General features: G+C 45.4%; 1 protein-coding gene across 1 annotated transcript in view; it reads right to left on the reverse strand.

Moving 5' to 3' along the window:
• Positions 1-7568: 7568 nt before the first annotated feature.
• Positions 7569-25934, reverse strand: part of TNC (tenascin C) — a 50406-nt gene continuing 32040 nt past the window's right edge. The window contains exons 17-27 of the mRNA XM_054393305.1: positions 21971-22093; positions 20537-20680; positions 18219-18338; positions 17646-17789; positions 16676-16806; positions 15611-15743; positions 12840-12991; positions 11372-11468; positions 9765-9926; positions 8216-8379; positions 7569-7679 (exon numbers count right to left, since the gene is read on the reverse strand). Of these exons, the coding sequence (XP_054249280.1) occupies positions 7569-7679; positions 8216-8379; positions 9765-9926; positions 11372-11468; positions 12840-12991; positions 15611-15743; positions 16676-16806; positions 17646-17789; positions 18219-18338; positions 20537-20680; positions 21971-22093 (1481 nt within the window). The remainder of the gene's footprint in view (positions 7680-8215; positions 8380-9764; positions 9927-11371; positions 11469-12839; positions 12992-15610; positions 15744-16675; positions 16807-17645; positions 17790-18218; positions 18339-20536; positions 20681-21970; positions 22094-25934) is intronic.

The raw sequence follows: 25934 nt of genomic DNA on the forward strand, positions 1-25934 counted from the left end.
GTCCCTTCCAACCCCTAAGATCCTCTGATGCTGTGATTCAAACCTTTTTCCTACAAAGGACAGCTTTTTAAAATGTTTGTAGCTAAGCACCCTCTTTGCAAGCAGCATCCTTTTTGCATGGAAATCTGCTACAGCATGCTGACAAAATAACAGTCCCAATTCTTCCTAGAGCTGAGACTTTCACAATTGGTTTGATGAAAAGGTAGAAATTATCATTGAGAATATGTCTGAACTGTGCTCTCTGGTGACGTAGGCAGGAATTTTTTTCTCCCACTTGGACAAGAAAAAACCATTTTTTTTTTCCCCCCCTCCACATCATTTCTCCTCTCTCTTTGCCAGCTACAGAAATAGAAGGGCAAGGCACTAAGTAAAGTAAAAGTAAATAGGCAAGGGGAAGGGCGGGGAGGAAATGAGCATTTTCAGTTCTGAAAGGAGTTTCATTTTAAGCACTGGACAAGAGTACAGGTTAGCTTTTGCTTTTAACCCTTTCTGGACAACGCTGAAGTAGGAGGCTGCCTTATGCAAAGGGAGGCACAGCAGTGGCAGTGAAAGGGATTATCTGTTCTGAAACCTTCTCTGTGTTGTGTTTTTCCCCTCCCCCTTCCTAATCAATGTCTGTCTTGGGCTCTCTCTCTCTTTCCTCTTTGCAGCATATAATTTACAGTAAAAACACAGGAAGCTGAATGATTTCCTCTGAGGAAAGTACCTGACAAAGAGGTAAAGGAGTAAAATCATCAAGTCCTTTGACCTCATCACTGCCCGGTGGTTGCAGGCAGAGCTGCTACCTTGCAACCGGAGACCTTTGAAGTGGTTTTGCCGGTGCGCGGCAGGCAGGCGGTACCCGCGGCTGGGATTTTTCCCTCTGGCAATCCAAGCGCAGGGCGTCCTGTGAGTAACAGCAACTGTAGTTACTTTGCGTGTTGCACACCTAAAAACCTCTTAATCGTTGCCACACCGTGACTAGAGGTCATTCTGCACACAGTGCTGGGCTCTGGGGGCCCTTCTCCGGATGGCTCGGGAGAACAGGGCTGGTGAGGAGCAGCTGAGGGAGCTGGAGTCGTTTGGTCTGGAGAAAAGGAGGCTGAGGGGAGACCTCATTGCTCTCTACAGCTCCCTGAAAGGAGGCTAGAGTGAGGTGGGGGTTGGGCTCTTTCCCCAAGTAACAAGCAATATAACGAGAAGAAGTGGTCTCAAGTTGCCCCAGGGGAGGTTTGTGTTGGATATTAGGAAAAGTTTCTTTCCTGCAAGAGTTGTCAGGCACTGGAACAGGATGCCCAGGGAGGTGGTGGAGTCTCCTTCTCTGGAGAGATTGAAGACTTGTCTGGATGTGTTCCTGTGTGACCTGCCCTAAGCAGTCCTGCTCTGGCAGAGGTGTTGGACTTGATCTCTGGAAGTCCCTCCCAACCCTTACTATTCTATGAGTTCCCCACGCTATGAGAGTGACTAAAACTGAAGTGGTTTTTTTCAGTGTGCATGTGTCTCCATGTAGGAGTAGAAGAGATGAAAGTCAGACCTGGATTGTGTACTTGGGTAGAACATCAGCCTCTTTGCTTAGCTGTAATGCAACAACTTCCTCTGCTTTTCTTTTCCAACTCCTACTACCTCCAGATAACCTCTCTTTAAATTACAGAGGTGTTGAAATGCTTACATGTGATTGTCTTTTCCTGCTCTGTCCTGCACTTGGGATGTCCTTTCCACAGCAAAATGAAATAGGACTGATTCATTTTGCAGAAGGAACATGACTGATGCAAGCCCAGATGGAGACTCATTCTCAACCTTGTGGAAATTCCTTACCAGGGTTGCTCATCAAGGGGAAACCTCTTCACTGTACAGTCATCAGTGTTGTGTTGCTACTCCTAAACTTCTTGGACTGGAGCCAGGAACAGCTTGTGAGCAGCTGAGGATGGCCTGGAAAAGCAGAGCTGTTCTTAGACTTGACTCTTCTTTTCCTTTTCCTTTCCTTTTCTTTTCCCTTCTTTCCTTTCCTTTCCTTTCCTTTCCTTTCCTTTCCTTTCCTTTCCTTTCCTTTCCTTTCCTTTCCTTTCCTTTCCTTCCTTTCCTTTCCTTTCCTTTCCTTTCCTTTCCTTTCCTTTCCTTTCCTTTCCTTTCCTTTCCTTTCCTTCCTTCCCTTCCCTTCCCTTCCTTCCCTTCCCTTCCCTTCCTTCCCTTCCCTTCCTTCCTCCTTCCCTTCCCTTCCCTTCCCTTCCCTTCCCTTCCCTTCCTTCCCTTCCCTTCCTTCCCTTCCCTTCCCTTCCCTTCCCTTCCTTTCCTTTCCTTTCCTTTCCTTTCCTTTCCTTTCCTTTCCTTTCCTTTCCTTTCCTTTCCTTTCCTTTCCTTCCTTTCCTTTCCTTTCCTTTCCTTTCCTTTCCTTTCCTTTCCTTTCCTTTCCTTCTGCCTTTCCCCTCACCTAAACCAGCTTCATCTTCACCTCAGAGGGGTCTTGTTATCCTGTAGATCAAAGGTCTAATTAAGATGTGGGTTTTCTGCAGTGAGGCTCTCAGCCTTCTAAGATCAAAAATCTCATGTGCAGCTTTTGCTGATATTTGCTTGCAGTCTCCAGGTGACAAACCACACCTTGTTTATCAAGACTGACACATGTTGGTCTGGCACCACAGGCTGAGATTTCTTTACCTGGGGAGGCTGCTGGGTGAATACCCCAGAAAAAGGCATATGACCAGAGAGTGGTCAGGAGAGAGATCCTGATCAGGCTTTTCTCAAAGGAGAGAAAAATTCTGAGCAGGGGACATCCTCTGCTGGAACTCCGAAGCTGCTGAAGGGTTCATGTCTTCTTCTCTCTTCTTTTTTTTTAATTTTGTTTTTGTTTAATTTTGCATCATTTTATTCTTCCACTTCCCATAAAATGTATTTTATGATTTTTTGCCTGATCATTCTGTCAAGCTCCTGTATTAGCATCCTGAGATGCTATCTCAGACCTGCTCATTGCTTCCAGTCTGCCTGTAGCTCCCGAGGAAACACAGAGAACCCGCAGCAAACAGCTAAGCACCATCTCAGCAGTCCCAGCTAATTCCAGAGTTTTATGTCATCTTTTCCACATCCCTGGAAGGCAGAAGTATGAAGTGGGGAGGTATCCATGTGGTTGATACCAGTACCTTACCATTTTCTGAGTGGAGGATCAAGCTGCTGCTAATGAATGCACCTAAACATTTCTTTTCAGCTTTCCTTTTTACTGATCAAGATCTGATAGAGTAAGATTGTCAGATTAAGCACAAAGAAGAAGAAGAAAAAAGAAAGAACAAGAAGAAAAGTGAAGAAAGAAGAAATCATAGAATTGTCTTGGTTGTAAAAGACTTTTAAGATCCTAGAATAATTAAGGTTGGAAGAGAAGATCAAGTTCAGCTGTCAATCCAACACCACCATCACCACTAAACCATATCCCATAGTGCCATGTCTGCTTGGATTTTGAACACCTCCAGGGATGGTGACTCCACCACCTCCCTGGGCAGTCTGTTCCAGTGCCTGACCACTCTTGCAGGAAAGATTTTTACCTAAACCTCCCCTGGGGCAACTTGAAGCCATCTCCTCTCTTTCTATCTCTTGTTCTTTGGGAGAAAAGAGTGATCCTCATCTCACTACAAGAGATTGTTGAGTCCAAAGAAGAGAAGAAAGATGGGGGGGAAGAAAAAAAGAAGAAAAAGTACTTCTGCAGAGTTTAACATCCCTCAGAGGTAATGTGGCAGCTGTAAGAAGGTTTTCAAGGCTACAGTTTTGGATTCAGGCAGAGAAGACTGAGACCAAATGGTTAGCGAGGGCAGAATTAGTTCTGGTCTAGCTCACCCCAGGACATCCTTGTGTCCTAACTCCATAAATCCCATTCACATCCCCAGATACCTCCTTCAGTGCCTCTGAGACCTTGGGTCTTGCTGCTGAAATATTCCTGAAGCCTCTCCTGGCCCATTGAGACTCCTAAACTGCTTTGTCACGTTAAGTATTAACAGCAGCGCTGAGGTGGTTTATGGTCCTTTAGGTTGACAAACCAACCAGACAGCAATTTGGTGCACCCTTGGCAGGTTTATAAATAGATTTCCAAGCTGAGGGTGATTTAAGCTGTTCTCACCAGTCACAACCAGGAAAGGAGGGAAAAGAACAGCCAGAAAGCAAATCTCCCTTACAATAGCCCATGGTGGAGCTGCCTGGTACCGAACCAAGCTTGTGTCAGCCCTGAAGGGTGTTTTGGCATGTGCTCCTTCAAGGATCTGCCAGTTCCTCTCTCACAGTAGTTAATCATGAAAAACACCAAGCAGGCGTCTGTCAGTGGGTAATTACAGGAGATATCATCTCTCTTCTGTGCAGAGTGTTTGCATCATTTCTGCAGCCAGGTACAAATCTGAGCCCATCTCTTCCGACCCGCCAAGCTAAATGACATCACAGCCAGCTTGAGTCAGCTTTGTGATGTTACTAGGAATGAGGAAATCATTTCACAAATGCCAATTCTTCCTCTGGATGCCTGCAAACAGGCTGCAGGAGCTTTCAGCTCCCCAGTTACACCAGTGCAGTGCCATTTCCCAGTAGCTTGCAAAGCATCCTCAGAGCAGAGGTTATTTCTTCGTTACTGGATTTGCTCTCTCTTACGCTGCCAATCATCTGCTCTGACAAACACCTAAGAAGGGCTGCTAATTACAGACAATTAATTTAATTTGGTGCTGCAGCTCAGATCCTTGCCAGTGCTCTGGAAGGTCAGGGGAGACCTGTGCTCCCTGTGCAAAACCAACAATATTCACTGGCGTAACTGCAGCTTAGGGGGAGGAGGGGGAAGAGGTTCAAGGTACATGGAATAGTGTTCAGGAAGGACGTTTCTCCTTGACATCTGCTCTTGCTGTGACCTAACTCCTGCTCCTGCAAGCCAAAACTACACTTTTTCTTACAGCTGTCCTTGCAAAGTTCCTGCTGTGTGCCCCCAGGACAATGCTTTACCACATGGAGTTCCTAACAAAGCCCAGGGCTGCTGGGACACCATCACAGTGAGGATGCTCAGAGTGCTGGATGTCACCACAGGAGAAGGCAACAGTGAAGAATGGCAGCTTCTGGACAGATGCTGACTACCTGGCAGGATTTCCAAGCTCTGCCAAACAGAGCAGGCCAGATGGACCCCACATGCCATCTGCTGGTAGACTGGCTTAAGATGGTTGAGGAGCCTGAACAGCGTTGCTCAGAGGTGCTGAGAAAGAAACTGCAAGATCTCCATTGTTCTAATTCTATTAGGATCTTCTCCCACCTCTCCAGCCAGGCACTGCCCATGGATAAATCCTCTGCACCATCCCCATGTGCTCTCTCTGTGGTCCTGGAGGGTGCCCAGAGATGAACAGCTGTTAGTTCTTGGGCAATGCAATAAAATACCTACAGAAATCAGACACTTCTCAAATGCAGCTCCTGAGACTGACTATGAATAAAGCAGAGCACACAGCTTTGATGTCCCTGTCTGCAGCACCTTCTGTGCCTCCATGCAGCAATTCCTGCTCTCCCAGGGCTCTCACCCAGTAATGCTGGTGCCAGTGCACATTCCAGCATGCAGGGTCCCCACCAGGCTCTTGCTTCTGGGGTGATGCCAAAGTTTCAGTCAAGACCAAGAACAATTCAGCCCTGGGACATAACCATTCCTGAGGGCTGTTGCTCAGCTAAAGCTCAGAAATGCAGGAATCAAAGGGTTGCAATTAAAAATAATAACAATTGTAAAAGAATGTAAGTCAGGAAGAGAGGACCAAAGGATGGAGAGAAGTGATTCCCTCCCTCCTTTCTTTCCTCCCTCTTGATTTTGCAATTTTTTTGGTGCTTTTCCTATGAGCACACACTGAGACATAGAACTGTTGAGGTTGGAAGAGACCCCCTTTGAGACCATCATGCCCAGCTGCTCACAACCCCAGCAAAAAAACCCAACCACTATGGACAGCTTGTGTCAAATCAACAATGTCTGACCTTACCTAAGAGCTAGCAGCTCACAGCAGCCTTAAAATCTTAGCTGATCACACCTCCTCTAACTGGTAGATTTAGAGCAGATATTAAGAAGAAATTCTTTCCAGTGAGAGTGATGAGACCCTGGAACAGGTTGCCCAGGGAGGTTGTCGATGTCCCCTCCTTGGAGGTGTTCAAGGCCAAGTTGAATGAGGCCTTGAGCAACCTGGGCTGGTGGGAGGTGTCCCCACCCATGGCAGGGGTTTGGAATTGGATGATCTGTAAGGTCCCTTCCAACCCAAACCACTCTAGGAATCTATGAACCCACCTTCCAGTGCCTAGCAAGAAGGACACAGAAACATTTGCTGTGTTTGAAAAGTGCAACCTCAAAGGAGGGCAGAGAGGCTGGGTGAAAACAAACAATCTTTTATTGTCTTCAGCTGAAGAGTGTGGTACAGAGGAGCTATACACAGGTTTCATTCATGTCAAAAAGAGAGCCCTTTATTTACACACGTGTTCAAAGATGCCAGTGGTACCCAACAACAACTCTGTACTTTCTTTGCATTCTTTTGTTAGTTATTCCCACTGAGATGGAGCAAGCATTGGTCAGTAACACTTAGAAAAACATGAAAGAAGCTTTTGGGCAGGAAGGATAAAGAATGAAATATGTTCTTTAAAGAACCCAAATCCTTCTGGGCATTTCACTGCAACAAAGCCAGCAGAACACTTACAACCACTCACTGACAAAAAAAAAAAAAGGGGTTGGGATAGGCTCAGCAAGCCCAACCATTCTCAGCCTTTCTTTTTACTTCCCCCCCCATCTAAGGACACAGACCCTGGACATGCACAAACTCCACATGTATGACAAAAAGTAGAAAATTATTTAAAAGTATTTGTGCTTTTATTTATATATATATATATATATATATAAAAATTTACAATCAGACACTGTCCTGCTGTGTTTCCAAAAGCATGGTTCTCTTACAAAGGACACAACCTTAGCTTATTATTATCATCATTATTATTATTACTTTCTCATTATATTAATAATATTAATCTTATGCTTAAGTTTAAAACACGCTGCTTTCCCCTTCCCCTCCCCTCCTTCTCTGTGGTACTTGATATATATTTATATTAAAAAAAAAAAAAGTGAGACTTTCCAGCAACCAATGAATTTCAATTATAACTAATCATCATAATAATAATAATAATAATGATAATTAACCCCACACATCCCTGTGTGTAAAATATGGCTGGTTCTAAAACAAACTACCAATGTACAAAGCTGTTCTCCCTCCCCTACCCTGGGCCACCCCAAGAGATAGTCAGCCTGTGGAAGAACTTTATCCCAGGGGCTTTCTGAGAAAACCAAAGTGAGTAACACCACAAAGAACACCTTGAGATGGTTGTCTTTGGTGTGGAGGATGCTCCTGCTGGGCAGCTGCAGCTGCTCTGCTGAAAACGCTGCCACACTTAAGGCTTGTTGGTTGGATCGCTGCAGAAGCCTCTGCTGGGCCAAGGGTCACTGGTGCTTTGGTACCACTACCAGCTCCTCACACCCCACCACCCACCCCAGTGATGCCAGAGGATCTCCCCACACCCCCACTCTCTATCCCTCCCCCCACCTCCCTGCCCGTGGCCCCTTCACCACCTCCGGGGCCCTACGCTCGCTTTCGCCTTCCTTCCAGGTTCCGGAAGCTGGAAGGTCTCAGCTTCATCTCTGCAAACTGGATGGAGTACTCATGGCCCTTCCAGTGGAACCAGTTCACACCCTGCAAAGGCAAAGATGAAGTGTGAGGTCACACATCGACTTCCTGCCCTGCTGTCAGCCTTCACTGCTCTCCTTTCACTGAGGCTGGTTTCCTTGGGAACAGAGGCACAAGCACAGGAAAGGGAGCTTGGGGAGCACACAGCTCTGGCCACCAGCAAGCACAGCCTACAAAACCCCACATGCCACCCCCCAGAGCTCTCACTCTTTGCCTGGCTTCCATAGCAGGAAGGACATTTTTTTGCACATGTTGAAAACCACCCAAACCCATCAACATTCCAGCAGCTGACTTTAAAGTCTTCTTTTGTGAGCTGCTGCCCCTTTCTTCCCCTAATGATCTGGAGAGTGGCCTTGGTCCTTGCTCTGGTGTGTGGCTACCTGAACCACCAGACTGATCCAAAATTGCAATTCTCTTTCTTCTAAAGCATCACAGAAGGCTCCAAACACCACACTGTCCTGGAAGAGGCATTAAAAGAAGCCTCCAAACACCATACTGTCCTGGAAGAGACATTAACAGAAGGCTCCAAACACCAGACTCACCTGACTGTGGCTGTTGTCCCCATATCTGCCCATCAGATTGACTCGGTGGCAGTTCTTGTACCAGAAGGCACCCTTGTATGACAGAGCACAGTTGGTGATGGCAGAGTCATTGTCCTTGTCAAACGTGGAGAAGGCCCTTCCATTATGGTATGTCATGGAGTCACCTGGGTGGGGGAGACAAAAGGAAGAGCAAGGTGAAGTGGTGTGCTCAGTTTGGATCACATAGCAGTGGCTGTTCTGCAGAAAGTGGAAAATGTTTGGCCTGTGCCATGCACCATCTGTAAAGCCTGGCTTTACAGTGTCTAAGTTTGCAAAGGGACTTGCTTTAACACAGAAGGAGTTTTGTGGTTGAAAGCAGGTCAAAATGTTTTTTGAGGTGGTCTCTTATCCTCAGTTTAAGTGGGTTTTATGCAGCTCAGTTTCTGCACTTCTTGCTAAAGTTCTTGCTGAATGTTGGCCTTGCACAGAAGACAGTGTAGATAAACCAAGCCCAAAGAGGCTTTCTCAAGGACCGAATCATGAGCAAAGGAGTCTCCACACTTCACTGGTCCATGCTGGAAAGACAGACAGCAAGACATCCACCTGCCACTGACTTCTAGCTCCCAGGGTCTGGGTGTCCATTTCCAGATTGGTGAAAGGGAGCAGCCTTCAGTGTATGCCTGGAGCAGAGCTCACATTCCTACCTTAGTGCCTGTCTTGCTCCATCCATTATTCTTGAACCTAAATGCTTAGTAAGAGGAAGTAGTAGGATTGAATCCTACTAGCTGTAGCAGCTGCCACTGCTCTGTACCAGTGTGTTTGCCTTTATAGAGGCAAATAGATATGGTGCTCAAGGACATGGTACAGTAGTGGTCTTAGTAGAGATAAATAATGTTTGGACCTGATGATCTTAAAGGTCTTTTCCTAGCACAGTGATTCTGTGTGTGTGGTTCTGTGATTCAATCTGCTACTGCTCCATATCCTTTGTCTGCGTCCCTACAGCTTGTGCACAGAGTTCATGTGATGGTCACAGGCAGAGTCCCTACATGCACATACTTGTGGTCTGGTTTATGCATCTAGCAGCATGAAATTATCTCCTTTTAAGCCATCTTGTGGAGCTGGATTTATCTCTTAATCCTTTGAAGCCCTGAAGAGAACTCAATAAGGGCTGTGGGGTTTGAGCTGGTGTGATTACAAAAGGCAGATTATTTGTTCAGCAGAATTATCAATCATGTTGGAGCAGGACTATTCCACTGACAGGGGTTGAGGCTGTGACAAGCTCATATTAGCTGCAGAAATGACAGTCAAGCAGTGGCCAAATGAGATCCATGGCTGTTTAATGGACTTGTTTATAGTCTCTCATAAACATGCCATAAAACGTGGCACCAAAACCACTGGAGGACTTAAAACGGAAACATAAAATCTATCGCTGTGTTCATCTTTTCAGACTCCTAACACAAAGGAGGTACCTGCTGTGATTCTGATCTACAACATTATCACAGTTATCTTGAGCCAACTGGGAGCAAACATCAAATCAGAAGAAAACCCCCCCAGAGGTGTTGCATCTCACCTGCTGTGCCGCTGTACCCATCCACCCGCAGCCGGTAGCGGCTCTTGGCGTCTCCAACGCTGAACCTGTCGTAGACAGCATAAGCTGTCTCATCCTTGTCCCTCAGATCCACACGCAGCTCATACTGGCCCTGAGAAGTGATTTTGTGGAGGTTCTCCAGACCTGTGGACATAAATGAAGAATTCATTTGTCTCCCCCATGTTTAGTTCTCTCCTGTCGTGTCAGCCCACAAAGGGAGTCGTGCTGACATGTACAGATACACCGGGGCATAAACACTGAGGAGCAGAGTGAGCTGCTTCAGCCCCCGGGTACAATCATAGAATCAGTCAGGGTTGGAAGGGACCACAAGGATCATCCAGTTCCAATCCCCCTGCCATGCCCAGGGACACCTCACACTACAGCAGGCTGGCCAGAGCCTCATCCAGCCTGGCTGCAAACACCTCCAGGGACGGAGCCTCAACCACCTCCCTGGACAACCCATTCCAGGCTCTCACCACTCTCATGGGGAAGAACTTCTTCCTCACATCCAGTCTGAATCTCCCCACTTCCAGCTTTATTCCATTCCCCCAGCCCTGTCACTACCTGATAGCCTAAAAAGTCCCTCCCCAGCTTTCTTGTAGCCCCCTTCAGATCCTGGAAGGCCACAAGAAGGTCACCTCAGAGCCTTCTCTTCTCCAGACTGAACAGCCCCAACTCTTTCAGTCTGTCCTCATAGGAGAGGGTAATGTCAGCACAAAACAAACAGACAAAACCAGGCTGACTGAGGGTCCTTTTCCCTTCAAATCACAGTAGGAATTTTTTGGGAAAAAGCTGTAAAATAACAACTTTGGGGAAAGCAATGAACATTGTGCTGTGTGATTCACAGATTCATAGAATGGTTTGTGTAGGAAGGGACCTTAAAGATCATCCAGTTCTAAACCCACTGCCATGGGCAGGGACACCTCCTACTAGTCCAGGCTGCTCAGGGCCTCGTCCAACCTGACCTTGAACACTTCCAGGGAGGGGGAATCCACAGCCTCCCTGAGCTACCTGTTCCAGTGTCTCACCACCCTCATTGCAAAGAATTTCTTCCTAATCTCCAAACTCAATCTTCCCTCTTCCAGCTTCAATCCAGCTTCAATCCATTTCTTTTCATCGTATCACTACAATCCCTTGTAAAAAGTCCCTCCCCAGGCCTGTTGTAGACCCCTTTCAGGTGCTGGAAGGCTGCTCTATAGTCTCCCTGGAGCCTTCTTTTCCTCATTGTCTTTCATTTACAAACAAATAAAATGTAGCACAGTCTTTGAAATTTTGTTTTTTACTTTTCTTTTCCTCACCTGCTGGGTGAGTCCTAAAAGAAGGTTTGATGCTTCTCAGGTTACCCTCTTAGTGCACCCAGTGAGAACTGGTTTGGCATGTTTGTGACCATGACATATAGGAACTGCAACTGGAGGGACTGGCTTGGACATGGCAATTTTAGTCTTCATGCTGTCCTCAACCTCCCCTCCTACATGATGCTCCCTTTCCCAAATAATTTTACCAATTAAATGGAGGTTTCAAAGTGGCTCCTGGTCTTTTAGGTTGTGTTTGTGTTTTCTTTAAAAAGAAGACAAATCCTTGACACTTACCTATCCAGAATTCATCCTTAGGATCTCCAAACCCAGCCACATAAGTCTTCCAGTTCTTGTAGAAATCTTCGTTTCCATTTTGACGCCTCAGGAACACCTACAACCACCACAGGCCAGAGGTGTTATGGACACACAGCCTTTGACAGAAAGGCCACTGGCAACATGGCTTTTCCAAGTGCAGAGCTTGGCATTGCTGCTCCCTTGCCTTTAGCACCCAGAGCAGCAGTGCCTTTACCACCCAGAGCAGCAGTGCCTTTACTACCCAGAGCAGCAGTGCCTTTGCCAACCAGAGCAGCAGTGCCTTTACTACCCAAAGTAGCAGTGCCTTTACCACCCAGAGCAGCAGTGCCTTTACTACCCAGAGCAGCAGTGCCTTTAGTACCCAGAGCAGCAGTGCCTTTACTACCCAAAGTAGCAGTGCCTTTACCACCCAGAGCAGCAATGCCTTTACTACCCAGAGCAGCAGTGCCTTTGCCAACCAGAGCAGCAGTGCCTTTAGTACCCAGAGCAGCAGTGCCTTTAGCACCCAGAGCAACAGTGCTTTTACTGCAGACACCGAATTATGCCAAGACTATTGAAGTCTCCTTGCTTAAGTCTCTAATTTCACTGTTGGGTTCCCAGGCTCCCCTGTGTGATGTGGCCTTTCTTAGTTCTTGCTCTCTGCTTTTCCAGCAGCCCCTCACAGGTGTGTGTTTCTCAGCCAAGACTTTTTCTACATCCCCTAGTCTCCTAAGCATGCTTTTCTCCAGCTCCTTCTTCCTTTCTGTGCCCAGGGTCCTTCTGGCAAGTTCAGATTTGAGATTGTGCAGACATGGCACTTTAGGACATGGTTTAGTGGTCATGGTAGTGTTGGGCTGACAGTTAGGACTTGATGATCTTAGAGGTCTTTTCCAATCTTAATGATTCTGTGATTCCATGATTCTATGTCACTACACAGAGCTGGTATTTTTATGGCCATTCATTTGCTGTTCTGGTGGGATGTGTCCATTGTACAACAGCCTGGGAACAGTCTGGATGACCACCATACCATGAGCCTGCTGAACAAACACTTCCTCTGCCCTGTGCTTTAACCTCCTTTGCTGTCTCTGTCTCTGTCTCTCTCAGACAGAGTCAGCCCACCCTCCTCTCACCTAATCAGCATGTAGAAGTTAAGTATCTGATCAAAGATGCTCATTTCAGCACCTTGGGAGTGCTGAACCAGTGGACAGAGATCAGGGTTTTTCACAAGTGCTGAAAGCACTGATGTGACCCATCCTTTGGAGACACCTCTCCTCCAACCACAGAAAGAGCTGGTAAGCTGGTTCTAGGCACCTAGGTGTCCTACCAGAGATAAAACACCCCACATTTAAACAGTCAGCCCTACTCTGACAGTAGAGCACTATGAGGAATGCCATAGGTGAGTAGGGATGAGACCTCTTTCTCCTACTTTTATACATGAGGGTGGTGGGGACCCTCTTCTCTTACTCACAATCCATCCGCCCCCATCCTCGCCCATGTCACAGAAGACTTGCAGAGGCTGAGCCTTGTCCCCATTCAGGTAAATGGTGTAGAGCCCAGAGGTGCTTTCTCCATTCAGAAGAGCCTGGGAGCAGTCTTTAGGGTAAGGATAGAGAAGACCAGCTGCACACACACAAAAAAGAAGAAAGATGTCCTTAGAAAACAGCAATTACACAGAACTTGATGAATACTGATGGAAATCTGTTGTGGGTCAATGGCACAGCCAGGTACAGAGCCCAGGAGGGGGTGTGTAATTGCCATCCTACATACAAAGGATTCCCAGTGAACAGCAGATGATGCAAAATTTGCTTCTGACTATGTTTTTGCACATCTGTCAACACTTCTGAAAGTGCTGTGACTGCCAGACAACTGCTCCCTGCTGCGAAGTGGGAGTGCATCCTCCAGCTAAACACTGAAATGCCATCAGCTGTGTTTGCAGCCACTTGTGGGTAAACCCAAATCGATCCATCTCTGCTCATGTGGCAGGAAAGGGTGAGGGGAAACTCACAAAGAGGATATAAAAATGAAGTCATTGGGAATATTTTGCTAGCAAGTGCAATATTAAATATGTTCTCAGATCAGGCTTTTAAAAATGTAAACCCAACAGCAAGAGTTGGAACTCCAGAGAAAAGCCATTGAGCATTTCTTCTTGACAAGCTAATGGCATCCTTGCAGCCAGAACAATTTCTAAGCCCCAGAAATAATAATAATAATAATAATAATAATAATAATAACAATAATAATAATAATAATAATAATAATAATAATAAAATACGTTATTATTATTCTGTTATTATATATATAATAATGTTGTTATTATTATATTATCATTATATTACTATATATTATATTCTATGTTATTTTTATTATACTATTATATTATATTATTATAATTATTTATTATGTTATAATTATGTTATTGTATATAATATATAATCATAGTTGGTTTTTTTTTTTTTTAAATTCACTTAGGCCATTGTGGCAGTTTTAGGCTGTGCCTAGGAAGTTTTCCATGGGTTGAGTACAACAGTGGTAGAATGTAAATAAAATTACCATTGGATGCAAAAGGAAAATAATGATAAGGACTAACTAATCCCATTGGTCTGATATCTATCTAATATAAAGTTAATTGTGTGAACTAACCCACCACAGCCATTAATCTTTTTCAGCCAGTGCTCTAATTAAGTGATGCTCAAGGTGTGTCCATAGAGGAGTTTTTAATGTGGCTGCTCACAGAGTGGCTCTTGCTCCCTTTCCAGAGAGTTGCACATCCCTGCCTGTGCCTCAGCTACAGAGAATGTGCAGCAGCTTTAGGATTTGGAGGAAAGCAGCTCTCTGCAGGGAGCTGCTTCGATGTTTGCCTCTCACTAATCAGCACACAAATACATGTCCAGAGTCAAGGCCAGGCTTCAGCCAGACTGACACTGAGCTCACATGGGTGAAGGCAACCCTTTCAGTCCCTGCTTATGGTCACTTTGCCAAATGTCACTTAAATACACCCAGAGTTCATTCTTCTCTTGTTGGTGGATTTCATCCTGCTCTAGACAAACAATGACTGTGAGGAGACTTGGGGCTGTGTAACTTTCAGCAGCACTTCTCTGAGTCCTTGGGCTGAAACTGGTACAAGGGGGAGAACGGGCATGGCTGAAGGTCCTGCTGGGTCTGAAAGGCTGGAAACCATGAAAAGTGAGACAAATGACAGGCAAAGTTTCACAGCTAGTACTGAACAAATTCTTTTTTGATGTCAGCTGTGAAGTGACCTTCAGAGAACCCAATCTATTCTTGCATTCAGCTCACTGGAGGGCTTTCCTGTTTAGTGCTGGAACAGACACGCCGTGTGGCTTTGTGAAAACTCATCTCCAAAAGAGGAGAAAAGGAGAAAAAATCTGCCCAGAAAGTCATCTCCTCAGTCCACTGAACTGATCTCTCTGTGTGTGTGGTTTGCTTCACTGCACCTTAGGAAGCTGATTTGCTTGAATAGCTTGCTATGTATGCATCATACAGGGGTAAAGCAGGGTGTCAGTTTGGATTTTAAAGAAGAATGTTCCTTTCATTTCTCATGGGAAGGGCAGGTTGTTTCATCAGAGAAAGAACCACAGAGGTGACCTGGATGGATATAAAGAAAAGGATTTCATCCTGCCAGTCTGGGGAAAGCAGGTGACACTACAGCTCACGAACAACAGGGACTTTTGGGACTGGAACTTCAGTCTGAGGCTGAGAGACCTGAGGCTGTTTAGTTTGGAGAAGAGAAGGCTGAGAGGGAATCTTATTAAGGTTTATAAATATCTGAAGGGTGGGTGTCAAGAAGAAGAGGCCAGGCTCTTTTCAATAGTGTCCTGTGATAGGAAAAGGGGCAATGGGCAGAAACTAGAGCACAGGAAGTTCCACCTTAACATGAGGAAAAGCTTTACTGTGAAGGTGACGGAGCATTGGAGCAGGCTGCCCAAAGAGGTTGTGGAGTCTCCTCAGAAGAGTTTCAAGATCCATCTTGGTGTGTTCCTGTGTGACCTGCCCTAGGTGATCCTGCTTTGGCAGGAGAATTGGACTCAATGATCTCTGGAGGTCCCTTCCAACCCTCACCAATCCATGAGTCTATGATTTTGCACCAACACTACAAGCAAATGCAGTGTATGCTGACAACTGGATTAAAAACCTTCTGTGAGGTCTGTGTTTGTTTAATGGTGACCTGAGAGGAGCAGTTTATGTGTTATTTCAGCTGTGCTTGTATTCTGAACTCCTTACTTGTGGTGAAAACAGTCTGGATCATTTTGCTCTTCAGGGATCTGCTCAGAGCCTGCAGTTTTGCTGTGTACTGGGTAGATGGGCTCAGCTCTGTCAGGCTGTAGGAAGTTGTCTCAGGGTTTAGGATGACTTCCTGTGGGAAGGAGGAATGACACAGGGAAATCTCAATGATAAAAAGGACAATGACTGGAACTGTTACATATTTCAGCTTCACATTATTTTCTGTGGCAATTGTTTATGACATTTCTTTACCCATCTGGATTATTTAATACAAAGCTTGTATTCCTCTATGACGTTTCTCAAGATAATTTGCTTTACGAGCTCAAGAGAAGCTGTCTGGAAATGAATGTTTACCACCATCATGCAGAAGCTGTGTGGTTTAAAAGCAAGTCAGCATAAATGATTATTTCCCTTGAACACACACATTCTATAGATGTCACTGTGAAACTCACATGAAGTTGAAAAGAATTCCCCTTTAAGACAAGAAAGTAGCAAACTCCAGGCTTCGAGAGGTAACTTTCTGTAACTTAAAAAACCTGATTTTCAGCATGCTTAGAGATTTGCCTTCTTGAAATTCAGACCCCTTTCTGATGTACCAGGCTGAGCATCCCAAATTATCTGTCACTTTTGCTGGGATTCATCTCATTCACATTTAAGAACCTAGTGAGCTTAAATCCAGTTCTGTAGGAACACAATAACACTACTGGAGAGCACAAGGCACTTTCTAAAGCAACCCATTCTGCCTCAGATACCTCATTTGCACAGGGCTGTATTCTCCTGAGTTTAGAAAGGGGTGTATGAGCTTAGTCCATGATGCAGGTTTGGAATGAGGGAAAAGGGTTGCTTGAGCTTTTATCTGTATTAGGGAGAGCTGACTGTCAAAACTGAGGCTTCAGTTGAGCTTCTGTTTCAGGACAGCAGACAGGAAAGTACTGAAGCAGGTTTTAAATGCCCTTGTGTTCAAGCTAGCACTGAAACAGGTACTTAGTTTACTGGACACCTCAGAGCATCTCTGCTGCCCCATCTTGAGGCACAGCCCTTCTGGTTTGGTTGCAAGTGCTGTACCTTGACTTTGCCATCAATGGACTCGTAGATCAGGAGATAACCAGTGACAGGAGCACGGGGAGGCCTCCAGGTTATCACAGCTGTTTCTGACTGAACTTCAGTGGCACTCAAATCTCTTGGAACATCCAGTCCTGAAGGAGGTAACAGATCAATTACAATCACATCTATGTGAAGTTTAGCACATGGGCTAGCTTCTGGACAGTGTGTTAAAACAGGCTAGAAAGGGAAAATTCTTCTCTGCAGAAATCTGAAATGAAAGAATATTTCAACCTAAATAGTGTGACTGAAAGGTGATTTTCCCATTGGAAGTTTTAAAACACAGGTATTTCTTGGCTCTTAGTTAAAACAGAGGCTTGTTTCAGGCACCTTGGTTTATATGCAGTTGCATCAAAACATTTTTTCAAACACAATTGTGCCTTCTGTTCTTTCACACAAGACAGATTGGTATCTACCAGTTCCCAGGAAGAAAAACTTGGGTTCCAATTATGTCTTTTTGCAATAGGAAAACTTTTCAATTCTTAGTCTGGCTATACCTTCTCATCTCCACTGTAATTACAACACTGAATTTGTATGGTTCAGCTCTTGGTGCTGTAGTTAATACTCTGGGACAAGTAAAGTAACAGCCTGGAAAATGAGAAACATCCACTGATGCTAATGGCAAACCACAAGGAGGAAATCATTTTCAGCACTGGTATTCCAACACCAGTCCCAAGAGAAGAGCTCCTGCACCTTCTTTGAGTGAGGATCTGTAGAACTGGTGACATAAAACCACCTTCCAGGTCCACCACACCAACTTTCCATCAGAGAAAATCTGGTGCAAATGCTACCAGAGTTCAGGTTTATAGTAAAATACCAGAATTCAGGTTTCCAGTAAAAAAAGCACCATGTGCTTTATGGTACTAGAGAAACATAAGCCAGATGTGACTAGAAGAGATGGCAGCTCTCCTCACAGGGAGCTGGGACACAGCACCTGTAGTAAACTGGGTGGAGAGGGTCTCACTCCTCTGTGTATCCTTCAGTGCGTGGACACTCAGTGTGTACTCAGTTGCAGGTTGCAGGCCCTTCAGGTCATACTCCACAGTGTTTCCTGATACCATCTGAGTAACTTCTGGTTCTAAGAAAACACAGAAGAGAAGAGGTCCCAGCATTATTCAGACACGTCATGACGTGCTCAGCTCCATGCTCCACTCAGTGATATTTTTTTACTGTCTGGAAGCAAGCACGAAGTGGTAAAAGCCCAGAGCTAATCTCTCTGCTCACGCCTGTGCTGAAGCTGAGTCCTTTAACTAAGCCTTAGCACTCTCTAGTGTTCATGTGAGTTATAGCAGCATCTCTTCAAGGATCTCAGCTCTCTGCTCCTGTCACATTTGGGAATGCTTAACTAAAATGATCATTTTAAAAGGCTTCCAGTGAGGCATCTCCTTCAAATAACAGCTCCCTCCCTGCCCCCACCTCCTGGAGCCACACTGCTGCACCCATTTCTGAGCATCTCTCGAGAGCTGTAACACTGTCAGCTCCCTGACCCATCTCTAATTCTCCTCACCATCCTCAGAAGCATAGGAGACAACATAATTGTCCACAGCAGCAATTGCTGGCTGCCAGGTTGCCAGAGCCTCAGAATCTGTGATGTTCACCACTACCAGGCCTGACGGGCTGTCCAGAGCTGAAAGAAAAGAGGAGAACAGGTTGAAGGCATCTGACAAACATCCTGGGCTCTGTGCAATGCTCTGCTGTAAATATATGGTATGCAATGTGCAAACACTGCTGCCTGATATCAGCAACTTTTATGATCCCCTTTGGAACAGTGGAACGCTGCAGGACAGACGTCAGTGCCTATAAAGAGACATCAGATGTCTCCACTGCAAGGGAGGGCAATGCCTGAAAAGATTAAACACTGGGAACAGACACAACTAACTGTGTACTCACAGCAGTCTTGACACCATCAATCCTAACAGCTCTGTCACAACTGACATTTTTCTCTCAACACCCTCAAATCTGGGCTGCTTTTGGGAACAAACTCAGGAGACAGAGCTGGGAAAAATAACAAATATGATGGCATCTAATAGGCACTGTGACCTGCCACCAGCCCACCAGGCATCTTCAAAAATAAACCAAACAGCCACCCAACCACCCAGAATCCCCTCACACCCTGCCTTGTGTCCTCGTGGGACTCTGTTGTGTACAGAGTTTTATGCTCTCCCTCAGCTGGGACAGATAAATGTCTCCAGAAGAGCTGGAATGGGCTATAAATTCCATACTGTTCTCCAATACTCATAAATTTGCTTCTAGCTCAGTTCTCTGAATATCTGTTAGCCCCTCCAAAAAAGGAGGCTACCAACTTCGCTGATGATACAAAAGTGGGGGCTTGGCTGACACCCCTCAGGCTGTGCAGCATTCAACGTGACCTGGACAGGCTGAGAGCTGGGTGCAGGCAAACCAAATGAAGTTTAATAAGGACCAGTGCAGGGTCCTACATCTGGGGAGAAATAACAACAGGCACCAGGACAGGTTAGAGGCTGCCCTGCTGGAAGACAGCTCCACAGGGAAAGACCTTGGAGTGCTGGTGGACAGCAAGTTCTCCATGGAACATCAATGTGCTCTTGTGGCCAAGAGAGCCAATGGGATCCTGGGATGCATCAAGAAAGGTGTCCAGCAGGGCTAGGGAAGTTCTTCTACCTCTCTACTCTGCCCTGCTGAGACCGCACCTGCAATACTGTGTCCAGTTCTGGGCTCCCCAGTTCAAGAGACAGAGAGCTTCTGGAGAGAGTCCAAGGGAGAGCCACAAGGATGCTTAGGGGACTTGAGCATCTCCCCTGTGAGGAGAGACTGAGAGCCCTGGGGCTGTTTAGTCTGGAGAAGAGAAGACTGAGAGGGGGTCTCATAAATGTCTGGGGAGTGGGTGTCAAGTGGAGGGGGCCAGGCTCTTTTCAGTGGTTCACAGTGATAAGACAAGGAACAAAAGCTTCAAACTAGAACATAGGTGATTTCACCTCAACATGAGGAGAAACTTCTTCACAGTGAAGGTGACAAAGCACTGGAACAGGCTGCCCAGGGTGGGTGTGGAGTCTCTCTCTCTGGAGACTTTCAAAACCCACCTGGATGCATTGCTGTGTGGACTACTGCTTTGGGAGGGAGGTTGGACCTGATGATCTCTTGAGGTCCCTTCCAACCTCTGATGTACTGTGATACTCTGAACTTGTACTTAAGAAGTTCCATCTAAACATGAGGAGAAATTCCTTCATTTTGAGGGTGGTAGAGCACTGAAACAGGCTGCCCAGAGAGGTGGTGGAGTCTCCATCTCTGACATAATACAAAATCTGCCTGGATTCCATCCTGTGCAATCTGCTCCAGGTGACCCTGCTTGGGGGTGGGGAGCTTGGACTAGGTGCTCTCCAGAGGTCACTTCCAAACCCCACCATGCAGTGATTATGTGAGGGCATGATTCTGTGACTGCAGGAGCATAGTATGGGTATTTAAACCTGTACTGAAATAAAACCAGGAGAGAGAATGTTTTTCTGCTTAGGACAAAGGCTGGGAGATGTGGGGTTTGAATCTACAACAGCAGCTGGTCTGAACTCCCTTATCTGTAAAATGGTATTAATTAAACTTCTGGGGTTTGCTGATGTAAATAAGACTGTAAATACATGAGTTCTCTCTGTCTCAGTCCAGGTTGGTTCAGCACTTACAAATGGGAGCCTGATCAAACTTACAAGTTCTATACTCATCTGAAATATGGAGACACAAAGAGTGGGCAGAAGCTTCCTAGAGTTTGTGTGGACAGCAAAAGTGGGTTTGCAGCTCTGAGTCTCTCCTATAGAACAAACAATGCTTCTGAAAACTTGCTGTTTCCTCATTATTTACCTGTTTTCAGTGTGCCAGAGATGGGCTCACTCTCTTCAAAGCCTTTCACAGAGATGATACTAACATTGTAGTCTACACCAGGGACTAACTTCACCAACTTGGTCCTTGTCTTGCTTCCATCAACTGTAACAACATTTGGAGTACCTAGGATGAAGACAAATGTCAAGGGATTAGTGACATAATAATCCAGTAAACACTTGAAGGATTCAAGTTAAAGACATTATGCCCAACATGTTGGTACAGGAGGAGATGAATTTGCCTTAGTTAGTTACAATCACCAATCACAGAATCATAGAATCAGTCAGGGTTGGAAGGGACCACAAGGATCACCTAGTTCCAACCCCCCTGCCATGACAAAGGGCAACCTCAGGAAAAAAAAATATTGCTGTTGTGATACCTAAATCTAAGATAGTGGATTATATTCATTCCTGGTGGTAAGCCAAGAGTAGGACAAAATTCATTGTGCAGTTCATAAAACTGTAATTTTAGAAATGAGACCTAAGGTGAAAACACAGGACCCTCTACATGGAAGTTCATGTAGAGTTCATGTACACCTGCAAGGGCAGGACCTGCAGTTCAGGTCTGCTTTGTTTCTGCTAAGGGCTGGAAGTTTCTCCTTCACCCATCTCGTTTTGAATAAAGATGTAGTAGATAATATTTTAAGATGTCCTGTATGTGTGGGTGAGGACTCAGAACATATTTGTCTCAAATTCTGGGTTTATTCCAGGAAAGCACTTAGACAAGTGCTTAACTTTCTGTGCTGTAGATTGCTCCTTTTCTTCTGTGGGATCAGCATCTATTTAAAGGTGCTCACACACTGCATTCTCTAAAGGCCTGGATCTTTACTTCTCTTAGTCATTGGCACAGCTTTTATGGTCTTGATGTCTGCAGCCTTTGCTGTCTAACTGTTTCCTTGCAGAGATCTCCCCAGGTTATGTTGAAAATCTCTTTAAATATAGGAAGTTTTTTTAAGCTGAACACTAAACCAGAGATACAATGGATGGAATGAAAGAGCATTGGGAAGCACTAAGAAAAATCACTGCCTTGGAAAGCTACCCCAAACATGGGAATTACTGTTTCCCAGAGTCATCTTTTCACTATTCTTAGCTCATAAAGTGCCTATAAAATATGGAGAGGGTTTGAAAGAAATCCTTACTTAGGAGGCTCATTTGGAACAGAGATTTTTGTGAGCCTGGCTCTATTAGGGGTACAACTGTTCAAGCATCCAGCTCTCAGCTCCCTCCCAAGGCTTGTCCATTGCATGTGGGACACTACGCTCAGACAGAGTTGCAGCACACCCACATTCCTGATCAGCAGTTGGAAGAAGGAAAGATGATCTGTGTTAAGGCCATCTGGGAGATGCCTTGCATGATGGATAGCAGTGTGACAAAGCCTCTCTGCTCATCCTGGACCATCTCCCTCCCAGTTACTCACCTCCTGTGACAGGGACATAGGAGATCCGGTAGCTCTCCACGCGGGTGCGAGGTGGGGTCCAGCTGACTGTAGCTGCATTTTCCGTGATGTCAGAGAAAGAAATTCCCTTGGGGGATCCCACAGCTGTCAGTGGTGAAGAGAGAACAAACACACCACGTAGAAAAAAAGGGGTAAATCATTTGCTTTATCAGTCCTCAGTGCTGGAATGCTGCTTTGTCTCATCTCTCTAGCCCAAGAGCTGCTGCTGTCAATGTTCTGTCCTCAACATCACTAATTCAGGGAACACCAACAGTTACTGCTTTCATTGCCTACTGACAGCAACAATCTCTTTGGTCTAAAATTTCCATTTTCAGTAACATGACAGTGGGGCACAGCTTAAAAACACTCCAGACACGTATCTGCATATCATGAGCTTCTAGAGAAATAAAAGAGATTGCAGTGTTACAGAACAGTATGGAGGAATACTTAGAGCAATGCCATTCCATTACCATTGTATTTGTATTTTTTTTTCTACCCCAATTTCACTTGGATGATTTTCAGAGTTTCCATAGAGCATCAGAGCCCTGTCTGTGACACACAGTGATGTCAGGCCCTAGCAGTGGAGAGATCTCTCTTCCTGAGCAGGAAGTTTCTACTATAGGATGTCTAAAAAAGAACTGAACTGAGGTTTGTGAGCTCATTAAGGGTTCCTCTGCTCAAGCACTGACTGCCTGTAACTTTTGTTGGCTTCAAACTGGAAGTAACAGATTTTCTTCTTGGAATCTGTATCTGAGACTGTGATTTTTCTCAGGTACATCTAAGCACATTCATGTACCACCATCATGAGGAAGGAAGGCACTTACAGTTCCACTGCAGCTCTTTGTCATACAACTCAGTCTTTCCCTCTATAAACCTCAACACTATATTTGCCCTTTAGATCAAGTAAGTTGGGCAAACAAAACCCATGGTTTGCCAGAATGACCCAGTCTTAAGATGCAAACCAACAACTACCTGAAACATTCCAGTTTAAGGCTTAATTAAGCTCCTGCAAAACAAACACGGAAAGGGCTTCTGGAAGGACATGGTAAAGAGAACACTTCAAAGTTTGCATTGAGCATCTCACTTCCAATTTCCTTTCTTGACTATAACCAAAACAACCCTGACATGTGGTGAAGAAATAAACAGCCCACACAGAGCAGACCATTAGCACAAAGAGGAGAGATACGAAACAGCCACACCAAGAGTGCTGGAGACAGGCTAAGGGCAGATGAAGGGGGAGGCAAGGGGAGAAAAAAGTGACTGTGCTTGAAATAGGTTGGAAAGAAAGTGTCTGCAGGAAAGAAGTCAGAAGGCTGCTTGTTCCATGTGTCCCCAAAGCTTTAGCAGCAATGCACTAAATCAACTGAAAAGGCAAGGAAAGGAAAACAACTGAGCTCTCAAGAGAAACATAAATTACTTCTCTGGAGCTCACTAGACATGTTGTGTTTGTGGGGTTTGCTCACATGGAAAAGCCAAAGAATGAAAAAAAGAAGAATTAAAGATAACAAGGAAGGCCAGGTGGGGTTAGTAAAGCTACATGGCACAGGAAGGTGCTACTGATTTAAGTACAGGCTGAAGGAAACAGAAGAGTACAAAGAAAACCAGGGAAGAAAGAGCAAAGCACACTGATTTTGTTTCACATTGTGACTGGTGAAAAGTGCTGGTTCTGGAGGCCAAACAGATGGACCAGCACTTGGTTTTCATATACATGGGCAATTCCAGTCTTTCCCAGAAAACAAAGTGCCCAGTCCATCCCACTTGGACTCTGCTGTGCACAGTTCCATGGGCTTCATGCTTGGTTGTTTGCACCATGTGAACTGCATAACAAAGAGTAGTAAGAAGAGTCTTGACTTGAATTTCACATCCCCAAGTCTCACAACTGTGGCTACTTTCCTGGGAGCAAACCTGGCAGAAAAAAAAGTAATGGAGCATCAGAGCAAGCATCAGTCTTGCAATGAATCCCAGAGATGTGAGTGAGTGGTACCTTTGAGCACAGGGAAATTAAAAAGGAGCAAATGAAATCATCTCCTTGAGCTTCCTGAAAGCCAGAATTAAGCAGGCATGAAAAATATTCAGCATGTTCTGTCCTGTCACTCCTAGAGGCCCTCAGGTGGTCTGTTGGGCAGACAGGTAATTAACAGTATCCTCCAGTGCCATTCCCCATTAGCTCTCCATGGAGAGCTTCCTGTGAGGTTGAGCTACCTGAGTAGCTGCTGTTCTTTGGGGATTTTTCTGCTAAAACCTTGCTCTTTCAGAACAACTGTTCTTTCTAGAGATTAGAGGAACACGTTCACAGGAAGCCCCAGGCTGCATTTATCATGGATAAAGAGCATGTGAAGTGTTTTGTGATCCTCTCAGATGAAAAGTGCTGTCATAGTATGGCAAAACACCATTAGAAGAAGTAGCAGCATGAGAACCACACTTCCTACCTAGGATATTAAGTGGCATACAGGCATGTGTGGTCCCCTGGTGGGGGCTGAATTGCACCTTGACAGGCATTCTACAGATGAATTTCCAAAAGACAGAGACTGTTCCTCTGAGAGCAGCAGTGGACAAACTCCCTTGTGCCAACTGGAATAGACTCTGCAGATGTGTGTGATACTGTCCTGCACTATGGTGATTTTAGAGGATGTTTTCAGCAGAACTGATGAGGGTAAAGTGACAGACAACTGCAGAGGGTAGGGAGAGTAGGGTATCACCAACACCTCAAAGAGAACAATCAGCAGCAGCTCTTGGGGGAACAGCTCATTGCTGTTCATTTGTACATCGGAGCAGCAATGGAGGAAGAACCACTTGTGATGGGTGTTTTGGGAGATATGGCTTTATTGTCAACTCCCATGCCCAGCAGCTTCACACCACACTCCTGGTGTGAGAGAAGCAAGGGAGGTGACCTCAGTCTCTAGCCAAGTTATCAGCTGTAAGACCAGCACAAGCTATGTGGAGAAAACGGCACAATAGCAGTCCTGCCCCGCTCATCCTTTCCGCTTCCCAAGCCCACAGCTGTCACTAGATCAACTGCCTCACTGAGGACTTCTTAGAAGAGAAAGAAGGAAAGGAAACCACAGAGGCAGCAAAAGCTGAACAGAGCAAAATCTTTCTCCCTCCTTCTTTATGGTGGGTGGAGTGCTGTACAGACCCCTCAGACAAGATTGCTGGGCAGTGCTCAAACCAGGCTACTTCAACTGCTCCAAATACACCGGTTGAAGCCCTCATCTCTGAAGACTGCATTTGTGTGTAGATAGGTACATGCCCAGGTAGGGAGGAAGGAGGAAGCTGTGAGTGGTAAGCACAGAGAAGGATTTTTCAGCCTAGATTGTTTTTCTGTTTTCATATCCATGGCAGTGTTTGGTTTAGGCTTGTTGGTCTGTTTCCTAGCTTTGTTCCAACTGCTATTTTAGCATCCCTGCTACTAAAGCTAAAGACTTTCTAGCTAATTTATTCCTTGCTCACTTGTAACTTGTGCACAGGCCAGAATAAGCCTGTCTGAGCTACCCCCTTCAGGGACAGAAATATTTCTTTGCAACCAGGCTGGAAATGCTATAAATATTCATATGTTTGTGTAATAATCAGCTCCTAAAAGAGAGATTAGTTCGATGTCTTGGTGGCCCTGCTCCTCAGTGTGGTGTAACCTGCAGTCCAAACCATTTAGCTGGATTTTTTGTGGCTCCAGCTCTGTTATCAATTATCCATGGGCTATTTACATCTGACAAACATCTCCTGGGCTCTTTGCTTCAGTAGGTGACATGTGCTAAATCTCCCTGAAAGGACTGAATGAGAAAGTGGTCAGGGGGAAAATGATAACTCTTGGTTGGTATACCCTAAATATCCTGGAAGGCAGTGAAAATGGGGACAGACTCCTAACAAGTGCAGTTGACTTTAAACATCCCTCTCCATTATGAGGCAAGCCACATGAGCCTGGAGAAGAGTGGTTTGTGATGGATGCATG

This window comes from Indicator indicator, chromosome 28, assembly GCF_027791375.1.
Source record: "Indicator indicator isolate 239-I01 chromosome 28, UM_Iind_1.1, whole genome shotgun sequence".
In the NCBI taxonomy this organism is placed as follows: Eukaryota; Metazoa; Chordata; class Aves; order Piciformes; family Indicatoridae; genus Indicator; species Indicator indicator.